The sequence below is a fragment of the Capsicum annuum genome, chromosome 8 (genome assembly GCF_002878395.1).
Source record: "Capsicum annuum cultivar UCD-10X-F1 chromosome 8, UCD10Xv1.1, whole genome shotgun sequence".
Taxonomy (NCBI): Eukaryota; Viridiplantae; Streptophyta; class Magnoliopsida; order Solanales; family Solanaceae; genus Capsicum; species Capsicum annuum.
In genome coordinates, this window is record NC_061118.1 from 148,599,846 (window position 1) to 148,612,345 (window position 12,500).

Sequence of the window (12,500 nt, forward strand, 5' to 3'; positions counted from 1 at the left end):
GTAAAGGAAAAAAGAAATTATTTTAGTACTTACTTTTGATACTAATTCAAATTGCATTGTTGTGTCAGAAGAAGGATAGCTATACTGATTCGGTATACTCTAAAGACGCCCTCGGTACAATATTGACGATCTCACAAAGATGAAATTTCACTGAATTGTCATTTACTGATCTCATCTTTTACGGAATCGATCTTCTTTGACTGTATAAGAATATGTGGAGCTCAGCATGTCTGGAAGCACAGAAGAACGTTCGTTTGCTGATATTATTACCAGTATTCGATAATGGGTCATTCATAGCATTACTATACCTTTCCTATTCATTGCGGGTTGGTTATTTGTCAGCACCGGTTTAGCTTACGATGTGTTTGGAAGCCCTCGGCCAAACGAGTATTTTATAGAGAGCCGACAAGGAATTCCATTAATAACTGGCCGTTTTGATCCTTTGGAACAACTCGATGAATTTAGTAGATCGTTTTAGGAGGCCCTAATGACTATAGATCGAACCTATCCAATTTTTACAGTACGATGGTTGGCTGTTCACGGCCTAGCTGTACCTACCGTCTTTTTTTTGGGATCAATATCAGCAATGCAGTTCATCCAACGATAAACTTAATCCGAATTATAGAGCTACGACACAATCAAACCCGAACGAACAAAATATTGAATTTCATCGTACCAGTCTCTACTGGGGGTTATTACTCATTTTTGTACTTGCTTTTTGATTTTCCAATTATTTCTTCAATTAACAAAACGAAAGAGAATAAATAAGATTCTCTTAGCTCGTTCGGAAGGATCTCATAATTCAATTATCCAAGGCTGTTTATGTCTCTAGCATGACCACTTGATGAAATCTGGAGGGAAGTGGGGTAAATATCCGATACTACTGGAAGGATTCCTCTTTGGATAATAGGTACTGTAACTGGTATTCTTGTAATCGGTTTAATAGGTATTTTCTTTTTTATTTAGGATCTTTCTTATTTACCTTTAAGGCATCCTATTCCCCGTTTTGACTTTCTTTTGGAATCGTCTTCTTTTAAATAAGATCTTCCCCCTTGTTCCTCCCTCTTCCTATGATCTTGACCTGCTAAGTGATTTTCGAAAGCTCCCACTATGACTAAAAATCTCCCAATAGGCCACATAGCAGCTTAAGCTTATAGTATAATAAAGTAAGTAGGAAAGAGCGAAAGCTACTCGACCAGACGGGAGAGGCGACCAAAGAAAGCTGGTTCACCTTCTCTCCTCCCTTACAACATAGGTCGTTCCAATCCCGGATGAAAATATTCCAAAACGGAATTGGAAATCTTTATTGGACCGTGATAGCCAGCTAAAACTTAACGGGGTTGAAGCATCTTCTTGGAATCACTAAGGAAGTAGGAAAGGATCCAGGGTTGCCTGAGGCCCTGAGAGCCAGGATGCTTGCTCTTGAAGATGAAGTAAACATGGTCATGGGCCAATATCTCGGTGCTGTTGAAGGTATGAATGAACACTTTACCCTAATTGGTTGGGGGTGGGCGGGAGCTTAGTAGTTGCTTAGTGCTTCAAAAGTCAGATTGTCGTAAGCCCGACACTATTCTATTTACTCTCTCAAATGAGGGGCTGGTTTATTTTGCTATAGGGGCCATCTCCTGTCATCCCTTACCTATGGTTCAGGAAAAGGATTGACCGGAATGATTGCAACGAGACACACCAACACCACTACTTAGAGGTGGAAAGGGGGGCGGTCGGAAGATGACAGAGTAATCATGCCTTGCTCCCTCCTGACATCTATTGGGAGGGAACCTCCTTTCAAAGTGTGATTTGTTGTTTCCAATGCGGTTAATTGCTATTAGGCTTTTTAGGAAAGTTCCCCTCTACCTATGCAGTTAGCTCGACTCCAGGTATAGCTCTTAATGGGCATGTAGCCGTAGGCGGGAACTCTTCTTTTTATCTTATTCTTTGGTCAGGCTGGTAATCCCAACCAAATAAGTAATCGCAATCGCTACAAGCAACCTATTTCATACCCTTTTCGTCGTACTTCTTCTTTTTCTTCTCTTCTTTCTCTCCCTGCCGAGCTTGTTGGAGTGCCATTGCCAAGATATAGTGTAATTCCCTTTCTTATCCTTTCTAGTTTAAGCCTTTCCTTCCTATGTAACCTAGTCCTCCTATGAACCTATCCCCGCCTAAAGGATAGGAAAGATTACTACTAAAAAGTAAAGGCTGTCTTTGAGCAAGCTCTTAGCTTTTATCGTGAGTGAGAGAGGAATTGATGCAAGAGAATGCCCTGCTAGTCTTTACTTACATAGAAGAATAAGATGGATAGAATGGGATTTCAAGGCAAAATAGCCTATATAATATAAGAGAAAGAGTTCCTCACTTGACTTCAAGCTGGGGAAGGCTAGTTCAAGAACTAGAAAGATCTCACTTCTGTTTACTCAGACGCCTCTTTCTTATCAAAGACTCTGGCAGCTGGAACTCCATCGACAGCGACTCTTACCACTGCAACCTAGGCACTCAGGCCTTGGAGCTGATCTGTCAGTCCACCGTTACCACAAACCTCTACTTTGAAGTGAAGCGACTTCGTTCATTCCCGAGTCGATAATTGCCATAGGATGGAACCCAGTAATGGCACATCAGCTTACCGATTCCTTAATAAGCATTCATTCCTGGACTTTACAAGTTACAAGTTATCCCCATATGGAGTCCACCCAAGGGAGAAATCCAATACAATGGGTCACTGGGACTGGGCTTGACATCAAAGACAGAGAAAAGCGTATAAGCGCAACAACAACAACAACAACAACAAACCCAGTGTATTCCCACCTAGTGGGGTCTGGGGTGGGTAAGATGTACGCAGTCCATACCTCTACCTCTGATGAAGTAGAAAGGCTGTTTCCGATAGACCCCCGGCTCAAGGCACGAGATACCACACAAACACATAGTAAAGCACAGAAGCAGATTGCATAACATAAATACGGCACCCATAAGTAATATAAAACAAAGAAAAACGTATAAGCGCAAAAAAGGAAAATTGCCTGGGAAAACAATCCCAAGGGAAGCTTCTCGCTAGTGCTTTGCCCCACCACTGAACATTGCGTTGCTATGGTCAATAAACAGCCTTAAAGTGGTTCCGAATGACCTTGAGGAGGCCCCGATGCAGCACCTTTCTCGCTCGAAGGATCTATGAAAAGAATGTCCCACTACGAATTCCTATCCCATTAATAAAGTACAGATAAATAATATATTCCAAGTCTGACTTTTAAAGCATACGCATTGAAAAAAACCTTTGGCTTTGGACTTTCTGCTTTGATAGATCTTTTCTCTCAAAATAGGTTTTACCTAACCCACTATGTCCTTTGTTTAATACCCATTTTCAGGAGCGGGAATCGTCGAATTAAAAACCCTTTCTTCTGCCCTCGCCACTTCTTTTGCTGACCCTATCCACCTTCTTTGCAGAATACCAGAAAAAGAGATGAATTAGTGGATCATAGGGCTAAGTCGAAGCATGCCTTAACCTTCTTCGTCGGAGACTGAGTTAATATACAATCCCACTTTGGAGACTTCCCTTCGGGATAGGTAGGATATGGTGCCACAAATTGTAGTCTACTCGGCATGCGTCGATTCTTTGCTGGAGAAGCCTAGATCACTAGTTTTGGACTATCGAGAAACCCCCCTCTGCCCGCATCCCTGGAACTTGCTTTGCTTTTTTGCTTTAAAGACCCCACCTGCTTCACACCTTCTATGATAGGGGAAATACTTCCGCACGAGTACTAATTTGATTAGCATAAATGAGCCTCTTCTAAGCCCTTGAGATTTTACATATCAGCTTCAGAAGATTCAATTGGATCATTCTTGGCACAGAAGAATGAGGAAGCAAAGGTAGAGTGTGCTCTGGAACTCCAACACTTGGGTTGAACAAAAAAGGCTCAATCTTTCATTATTCAAGAGTAAGGGAAAGCAAAAGCGATCGTCGCAAGATGCCCTGGAATTCCATTCTGTAGGGAAGGAGGACCTACTGAATAAGTCTCCAATTAATCTCCGGCGGGTGAGAAAATGGATTTGCCTCTTTCATTTAGTGTTCATTGTCGAATCGGACGCTTAACCCCCGCCCCCAACTACGGGGGAAGTCACACTTTAACTTCCTGCCTTGACCTAGGCCTCACATTGATCGTTCTGTCCACTGAACTCATCAATCAACCTTGACCTTGACTCTCACTACGTACTCCAACTCTATCTATTAATGAAGACGCTTTATCGAATGAAGCAGGAAGAAAACTAGGAAAGCAATCAAACAGACAAGGCTCTGTAAGAGAAGAGCTAACTGGAGTACGCCTGGAACGACGAACGAGGAGTATGAGAAGAGAGTTTTGAAGGTCAGATCAGGTTGGCTGGTAAAGCTTGTGTTCCAGGTCAATAAAGACTACAAACTAGTACTGCTAAGAAGAAGCTAACAAAGCGAGGCTACTAAAGAAGAGCTTGTTCCGGTTCCGGATACGAGAATAAGAAGAACGGAAGTACAAGAGGACAAGAAGGAGAAGAGGCGAGTACAGTTTCACTTGCTTGGTAACCTCTTTCCCGGTCAGAGATAGGAAAGAATCCAAAGCTTGCAAGGATGTTAGGCTTCAAATGCTGTTAGGACAGATAAATTGGAAAGCTAGGACAAAATAGCCTACCTTGAATACAGAATCAATTACCAGATGGACTGGCTGGCCCATTTGTACGTAATAGAATCAAAATCAAGGCAAATTCCCCTGATGGGAGTGAACATAGGGATTCCCCGACGAACAAATGCAATACATGGAAGGTTGGAGGATATAGTACTGGATGGCTTTACCCACGACATTTCCTACTCCTACTTTTCATACAAAGAGAATGGGCAGCCTGGAAAACTTGGAATGATTACAGAATGCTTACCGCCTTTGATTCGGTCTATTCTAAGTGGTTCATTGGGTAAGCAGTGGAGGGAAGAGGTCTATACCCATTGTCGTAGCTAAAAGGGTTCCCTTTCTTACTTGATTGAGACTGAGAGTCAGGGCATCAGAGGTCTTAGGAATCCCATCCCTAACGATCTAGAACTGGAACAAGCGCTCTTAGCCTTTTGCTTGAGACTAGGACTTGTGAAGTCAAAGACTTCAACCTGCTGCTTGACTGCTCGACTTGGCTATTGAAGAATCTCTTTGCCTTTAGGCACCAGGAGTAGGCAAAAGAAGACGGGCTTTCCTCCAACTGGCACGATTGAAATAGACGGCTAGGAAGGTACGAAGTAACTCGACTCTAAAGGAGAGGAAGGAGACCATTGGATGAGGTTACTTCGTTCCTCAACTTTTTCAATTTCATTCTCCCGGGAATTTGGGTTGCAACCAAAAACGAAACTTGGTAGCACTCTAATCAGCTGTGATTCCTCTTGTTGAAAAGAAAGATGCATCTCTTTTTTCTTCAAAAGTTGTCGTGCATTTCTTTTTTAGATAGGTATACTTGGGCCTTCACTGACCAAGTGAGGACTTTTTAGGAAAAAGATGTCCGGCCTACAAAAAGAACTAAAGACTATCTGATGAAAAGCTTTCTCATAGTCAAAATAGCTGATGAAAGAAAGAGAGCAGAAGTATGACCTTTTCAGGAAGAATATAAATAAAGTAAGATTTTGACCAGGCACGTATCGAAGGAGCAAAGGAGGAGGTAGCAATAGCATTAGCAGGAGCAGCAGGAAGCGAATGAAAGTGAGCTTGTTCTCGAATCAGCACACTAGGAATTGAAGATTAAAGATGATTTCCGACAAGCGCACATTCATAGGCTGTTAGCATGATAAGGCGAGAAAGATATTGAATGAGTTTAAAGAGCATTTATCTAAGCTAAGCCCAGTTAATCCTACTATCTTCAGGAGCTAAGCCTGGCCTCTTACAAGTCTAAATTGAGGCAGAAAAAAGACGGATTCTTAACCCGATAGGGGATCTTGCTACATAGCTTCATATCTAATCAGCTGATATACTGATGCAGGAAAATTCTTCTAAAGAAGACGTGTTGAGCTTTCTTTCCTTCGTTAACCCCCATAGTTGAATAAGAAAGTTCCGTCTCCAGTTCAGGGGAAGGACAAAGGAAAGATTCAGCGAAGGATAAGGTGGAATGAGACCCTCCGATTTAGCTCCTTTAGTTAAGGCGCCCAACAATTGAGTTCCGTAGCTTAGGTAAGCATCCGCGAGAGGTCTTGTGGTGCATCCATCTAGAACAGCCCTCAAAACGATCCAAAACAAGAATGATTACGTTCAAGCAGAGATCTCACCAGCGGTAGAGGCGAGGAAGACCTATACTATTGATTTCCTGATACCGAGACTCTACTCTAGACAGCCATAGTCTCTAGATAGCCCTAGCCAAGGTTCCAATTCTGATAGACTAGCCTTGCCTTCCCCACAGAGGAGATAGACTGGTCTATAAAAGCTTCTGGAACTAGAAGAAGGAATGTTGGAGCTATTCCCTTAGTGACATTAGCATCTTTATTTCGAACATTCGGACATTATAGGCTCTCCTTCAACAAAGGACTGGGAAAGAAAAACTCACATTCCCGAATAAGCAGAAAGTCTAGGAAGATATCAACCATGGATGGAAGGTCTCCTGTAAGCCAGAAGGTCCTACTAAGTGGTCTAAATCGAACCCCTTCCTTGAATGGTTAAGGAAAGCTTTCATATAATGCCTTTGTTCATACCGGACTCTTTGACTTGGTTGGGACTGTAACCTTGAATTAGTGGGGAGACTGCTGCTACTACTATTTCCTCGCTGAGGGAGAGGTGGGCGAAGGGTGGATTTTTGATCTATTTCTAAGCCAGGAAGATGCCTCTTCTTTCTTTGACCTTCCCACAAGCTTCGCCTAGTTTGTGGGGAGTATAGTATATAGAAGTAGGATTTGGTATTTGGATATTTTTTGTATCAATGATCTGGCAAATTATCAATGATTCATTCTTAGATTTTCTAAATGATGAAGAGATCAAAAATTTGCACCATTCTGAAATGTTGATTCTAATAGTAATATTAATAAGGGATAAATCAACTGAGTATTCAACGTTGAAAAGTCTTTCGAATTTCTATAAGAAAGGAACTGATGTATACATAGGGAAAGCCGTGTGCAATGAAAAGTGCAAGCACGGCTTGGGGAGGGATCTTTACTTGTTTATTTCATTTCAGATTAACATTGATTTTATTTAACAAGGAACTTATCTACTCCATCCGACTAGTTCCGGGTTCGAACCCCGAACAACCCACTATTATATCGAAATTCTAATTCTCTGTAGAGAAGTCCGTATTTTTCCAATCAACTTCAAACAAAATTGGAACAGATCCACATACACCTTGGTTGACACGAGTATATAAGTCATGTTATACTGTTGAATAACAAGCCTTCTATTTTGATTTGTAGAAAACTCGTGTGCTTGGGAGTCCCTGATGAAACAATAAACCAAGATTTTACCATGACTGTAATTTTTAGAGAGAGGCAAAAGCGAACCCAAGCTTAAGGAGCTCTGAGCCCCAAACCAGCACTTGCTACTCTCTTGTTGGTGATCGTGTTTGGTAGCTCTTCGGTGTATCGACAGTCTTCCTGCTTTTCCACTCGATAGATCCCGCAAATATGCTGCTAATTCGTGGGTGCCTATTCTTTGATCCAAACTGGTGATTCACCGCATTCCCTTCTCTAGTCAGGAATAGAGTCAGGGATGCCCAACTCAAGATAAGTCCTAAGGTTCTGTTAAAGTATCCTTAATAGCATCTCTTTCTCTAGAATCCAGGCTTGTAGATCTTTGGCGAATCAACACGGTTTCTTTCGTAATTAGGTTGTTCTCCGAACCTTATTTGTTACTGAGCTGGGTAACTCAAACCCTATCCCCTTCCTTTCTTAATAGTAGATAGATGTAGAGCTGGAGACTCCCTCGATAGGGCATCTGAATCTGGCTCTCAATCTATCGTGTAAGGAACGAAGACCATAGGCATAGGGTAATAGCTCCTTACTTGTAATTGAGATAGGGGCTCGTTCGATACAAGTATTTTGTTTCGATCTCCTCTCTCTCTTCTTTCTATAAAGAATTCTCAAAAAAAGGAGTCAACCTGTCTAAACTTCTCTACAAAAGTCTTCCCCTAGCTGCTGGTCTTTAAACTTACAACTGGTAGCTAAGTCTAAGACAAGAGATTTTTCTTACTCTTAAGTTTGATCTTTCGCTAGGAGCCTTAGCAAGAATGGTTGGAACCGGTCTGACCTATGAGACTACTCGAAAGGAGGCTTCCTACCAGCACTAGAGTGGGATAAGTCAACCTTGCCTTAGGTCAATCCCTTCCCCTACTCGGGCAAGCAACAAACCTTTTTTAACAACCTCTTATGATTGATTCACTTCCTCCAGCATTGGATTCCTTCTTACCTATGATATCCCCAAGAGCTAATTCGATAGCAGTTGCATCGGAGCTAGCTTGGAAAGAGAGGAGGCATCCTTATCTGAGCCGATCGTTAGCGTATTTCTTCTTCTCGAGTAAAGTAGCTTACTCTTGCTCTGTGCGCTAGGGAGTCAGAATATGCTTAGTTCTCATTTATGTTTGTGCTTTGTGAGTTCTAGCTAGGAAGAAAGCGCCGCAAAGGGTTGATAGGGCAGCTCGGCTGGTAAAAAAGGAGATGGTACCGAAGCGGGAGGCTCGTAGACGCTACTAGTGCAATGACTAGTCTAATCTCTTTTCTCTACATGAAATTTTTTCTTATGTAAACCCGGTGTGTTATCTAAGTCTTTTAAGTAGTCCAATGGAAATCTCCTCTATTGCAGCAAAAGTCAAAAAAAGGGTACTCGCGCAGCAGCCTGCTTGCCAAAAATGAAAATCCTTACTAGCCAAAGTAAGGGACTTTCTTACTAGAGCATACATAACGGACAAGGACTTAGTTGACTATTCTTAGCCTGTTATTCAAGAATCTTTCCTCAGAATGGATGATGAATGGAAGTGAGATTGGATTGACGTATAGAAACTACAACTACAGATTTGATCCCTTTCTCTTAGGGAATCCCGACTAGACGAGGGAGATATAAAAGTAACATTGACTCTACGAAAAACAAAGTCATTGCATAAGCAATGAATGAGCTAATTTCTTATTAGAAGCCTCTTTGACTAGATAGGTCTCCTTTACCGGGGGGTTCCCACAGAGAAGTCTTGCTCTGGCTTGCCAAAAGCCTTTAATATTGAGAATGTTGGATGTATTACACACTGGTGGAATTGCGTAATAAGGCTTTTCACTAGCTTAGTGAATCGATTTAAACTAGTAAATAGAGTATGTTTTTGTTGGCAGTGAGTAAATCTTTGATTCAGAGGGTGGAAGATGTTATAAATCTGAAGTGGGCTCTTGGCTTAGGTTCACACTTTCTTTTGTCTTTCCTTGAAAAGTCGTTTACAGTCTTCTGTGAGTCCCTACTTATGGTAGGTAACAGACCCTCGCCATTGCGATTATCATCCCTAATCAGAAAGAGTTTTTGTTTGCGCGGGTTTACCCAGTTGAACATAGCGCTAACTCATTCCGCCATCATGCTTTTATTGAATTCTGCTTTCAGCAGCCATCCTCCCAGATGTGGCTCTTCCTGGAAGTGAGAACACTGCTGCCCGACCAAGGAGATAAGGAGAAGATTGAAAGGGTTATGAATTCCATTGAGTTAGCCCTACTTGATCGCATCAGCCAGTCTCTTCCATTCCGCCTGCGACCCTTTTAGAATTCCAATGTTGCTGGAAGTGGTGTGCTTGAACGTAGATTGGGAAGTGCGAGAGAGCATCCCCCGTTCTAACGAAATTTCCTTCTTTCGATGTTAAGCAAGTCCCCATTCTATTCGGCTGGCTTTCTTAGAAGCTTTTCAAGATATACTCTCTCTGTCTATTGAAATCCGACAGAGTCTTCTTCCTGCTTATGCCCCAGGTGGGTTAAGTCTAATCTGTCTTTCCGAAACTGCAGTCATAATGAATTCTTTCATTTGAAAAGAAGTCTTTCAAGAAAAGTCAATATAGTTGCAAGTTGCTCGAGCAGTGGGTTGAAGCCTGGAACCTTTATGGGTATGGGACCTTTTTTTCAAATACTGGATCTTGTGCTAGTAGTTCCTGGCTGTCTTCAAAGCGGGCCAAACACGTCTCTTATTCAAATAGGAAAATTCATGAACAAACCTGCTGAAAGGCCCGATATCTACTATTGAAGTAAAAGATCCTACGAGAGCATTTCTGTCTTCAGACGTGGTATAGGACTTCCGTTTTGCGTAAGTTTTTATATTATCTTATATATATATATAAGATAAGCGGATTGTTGTGGAACTAGATCCTCTGCTAGAGTCAGAGTTGTTGTGTAGCCAGGTTCACCTGCCCAATACCAATGATACGAAGAGCTAGCTTTGCTACCCCTGGGGGCTCAGAGAAAAGTCTACTTGCATTTGTGTTGCATGTGAAAAAGCTTTCCTGCACGCGGGAACCTTCCTTCTTCGAACCTTGATGCTCAGTTTTGTTCTCCCGCACACCCGCTTTTGCAAGGCTAGCCGGGGGAAAGGTGTTTTTTCGGGTTTGGTTTGCCTAGATAGGAAGTGCGCTTGCAGTGCTTCTAGTAATTATTTTGAAGTATAATATATTTCTATTCCAGGGGTATGATTGCTTCTTTCTTCAGCTTAAAAGCTAGGCTTGTGGTTCGTTATCAGTACCTGTTTTAAAGCGATATAACCTCCTTGTCCGCCTCTCAATGTCCGGGTCTTTCCCCAGCCCTCTCTCTCGATGTGGTGCCTTTCACTCTGCTCTTTCAACACTTTATCGCAATGCCGAAAGGTAGGATTTCAGGTCTTTTGGCAATATAAGGCATATTACTAATTGATTCTTTGGCCATTTTGTGTTCGAATTCTAAACTGGCGAGGCGATGCTGGATGCTTCTGATCAATAGAACACGAAGAAGAAGATCAAAAAAGGTTATGATGAGCTTGAGTTGAGTCAATAAAAAGTTTATGATGATCTTGAGTCGAGTCAATAAAAAGCTTATGATGAGCTTGAGAAGAGAGATGCACAGAGGAAGAGAACGAACGTCAGCTTTGTTTTTCTCTCTTTTGAAACGCATTTTTCTCAGTCTCACTGTCCTTTTGCTTACTCCTATCTTTTTACACTTTAATTGGGACTTTTCTTTGGAAGCCGCTTTCTTTGCTCCATTTCTTAGCGATTTTTTTGATTTTTGGCTTTCTTTGATGGATAGAATTCCTCTTTCCGTCGGAGGCGATGGAAGTGGTCCTAGCTTATCGAAAAAACCTTCCTTTGATCTCAACATACCCTCGGTTGAACACCAAGTATATGAGCTCATGGAAGAGGAAATCAAAAGGAGAAAGGCAAAATTAGCCGACCTCCTAGAACCTCTCATTCAAAGAGAGGCAGCAAGGTATCCCAACATAAGGGAACTGCCTTTGCCAAAGGCCATGGTCGAAAGGCTAATCGAAAGCCTTGGATCAGATCAGATAAAGCCAAAGAAGAAAATGAGGGCAATGCGCCCAATTTTACAAATCTCAAAAAGTTTCTAACCCGGGCGCGTAATAACACGGAAGATGAGACCAAGGGCAGTATGGACATCCGAGGTGAAATTCGAGCTATCCTTGAAAAGATAGTCTAAAGCGTGTTTGGTAGTATCTTACAACATTATTGAGTTGTCGGTATTGGAAACGTCCTACGTTCCTATTTCTTGCTTTTTTTTCTGGTATGCCGCTCTGTCATTGTCTGATTTTTGGTTGTCTGATCACACTCGAAATTATGTATCTACTTATCATATTTTTACCCCTGCTCGGTAGTTTTGTAGCAGGTTGTTTTGGACGTTTTCTAGGAAAAGAAGGAACCGCTATAATAACCACTACGTGCGTTTCATTCTCTTCGATCTTCTCTTTGATTGCTTTTTATGAAGTCGCACCTGGAGCTAGTGCTTGCTATCTAAGAATTGCTCCATGGATCTCATCGGAAATGTTTGATGCTTCTTGGGTCTTCTTTGGCGACCGTGAAGTCACCGGATGAATTGCCGAGTAAATAGATCAGATCCGAACGCGGCTGTTGCTCCGCGGCGATACGAACTCGACCCGCTCCTACCCACTCCGGGGTACCATAGCATGTCGGGAATAAGGGGGGACATACTGGACGTAACCACTCCCTTGGTTGGGGGCTGTGCCGCCCTGCCTTTCGATCGATACACAGTTGAGGAGGCCGATCATAAACACTACAGGTGTGGGAGCGATCCTGGTCAGGGAAGGCTAAGACGGCGCCTCGCATATGGGTAGCAAGAGGGCGCTTATGCCCCGACGGTGGGGCCTTATGGGGAAGGGCCCAGCCTTATAGGGACAGCACACCCCCCACTTCAAGCGCACCTCTGTATCGACTGAATCACTCTTTTGGTCTAGTCGGTGGAACCGGTGAACCACGCGAGCTGGTTAGATGCGTGGGGCAGAGGGCTCGTAGTACCCCCTTTGATTGATCCAGCCTTTTCTTCGCTTCGGTAGTGAATCACCTAAATAAGGGGCAGGCCT

At 42.6% G+C, this 12,500-nt stretch overlaps 1 protein-coding gene across 1 annotated transcript in view; it reads left to right on the forward strand.

Annotated features, from left to right (window-relative positions):
* The first annotated feature begins 11,577 nt into the window (after positions 1 to 11,577).
* LOC124886414 (NADH-ubiquinone oxidoreductase chain 5-like) overlaps positions 11,578 to 12,500 on the forward strand; it is a 2,893-nt gene continuing 1,970 nt past the window's right edge. The window contains exon 1 of the mRNA XM_047394543.1: positions 11,578 to 11,968. Within this exon, the coding sequence (XP_047250499.1) occupies positions 11,689 to 11,968 (280 nt within the window). The 5' untranslated portion in view covers positions 11,578 to 11,688. The remainder of the gene's footprint in view (positions 11,969 to 12,500) is intronic.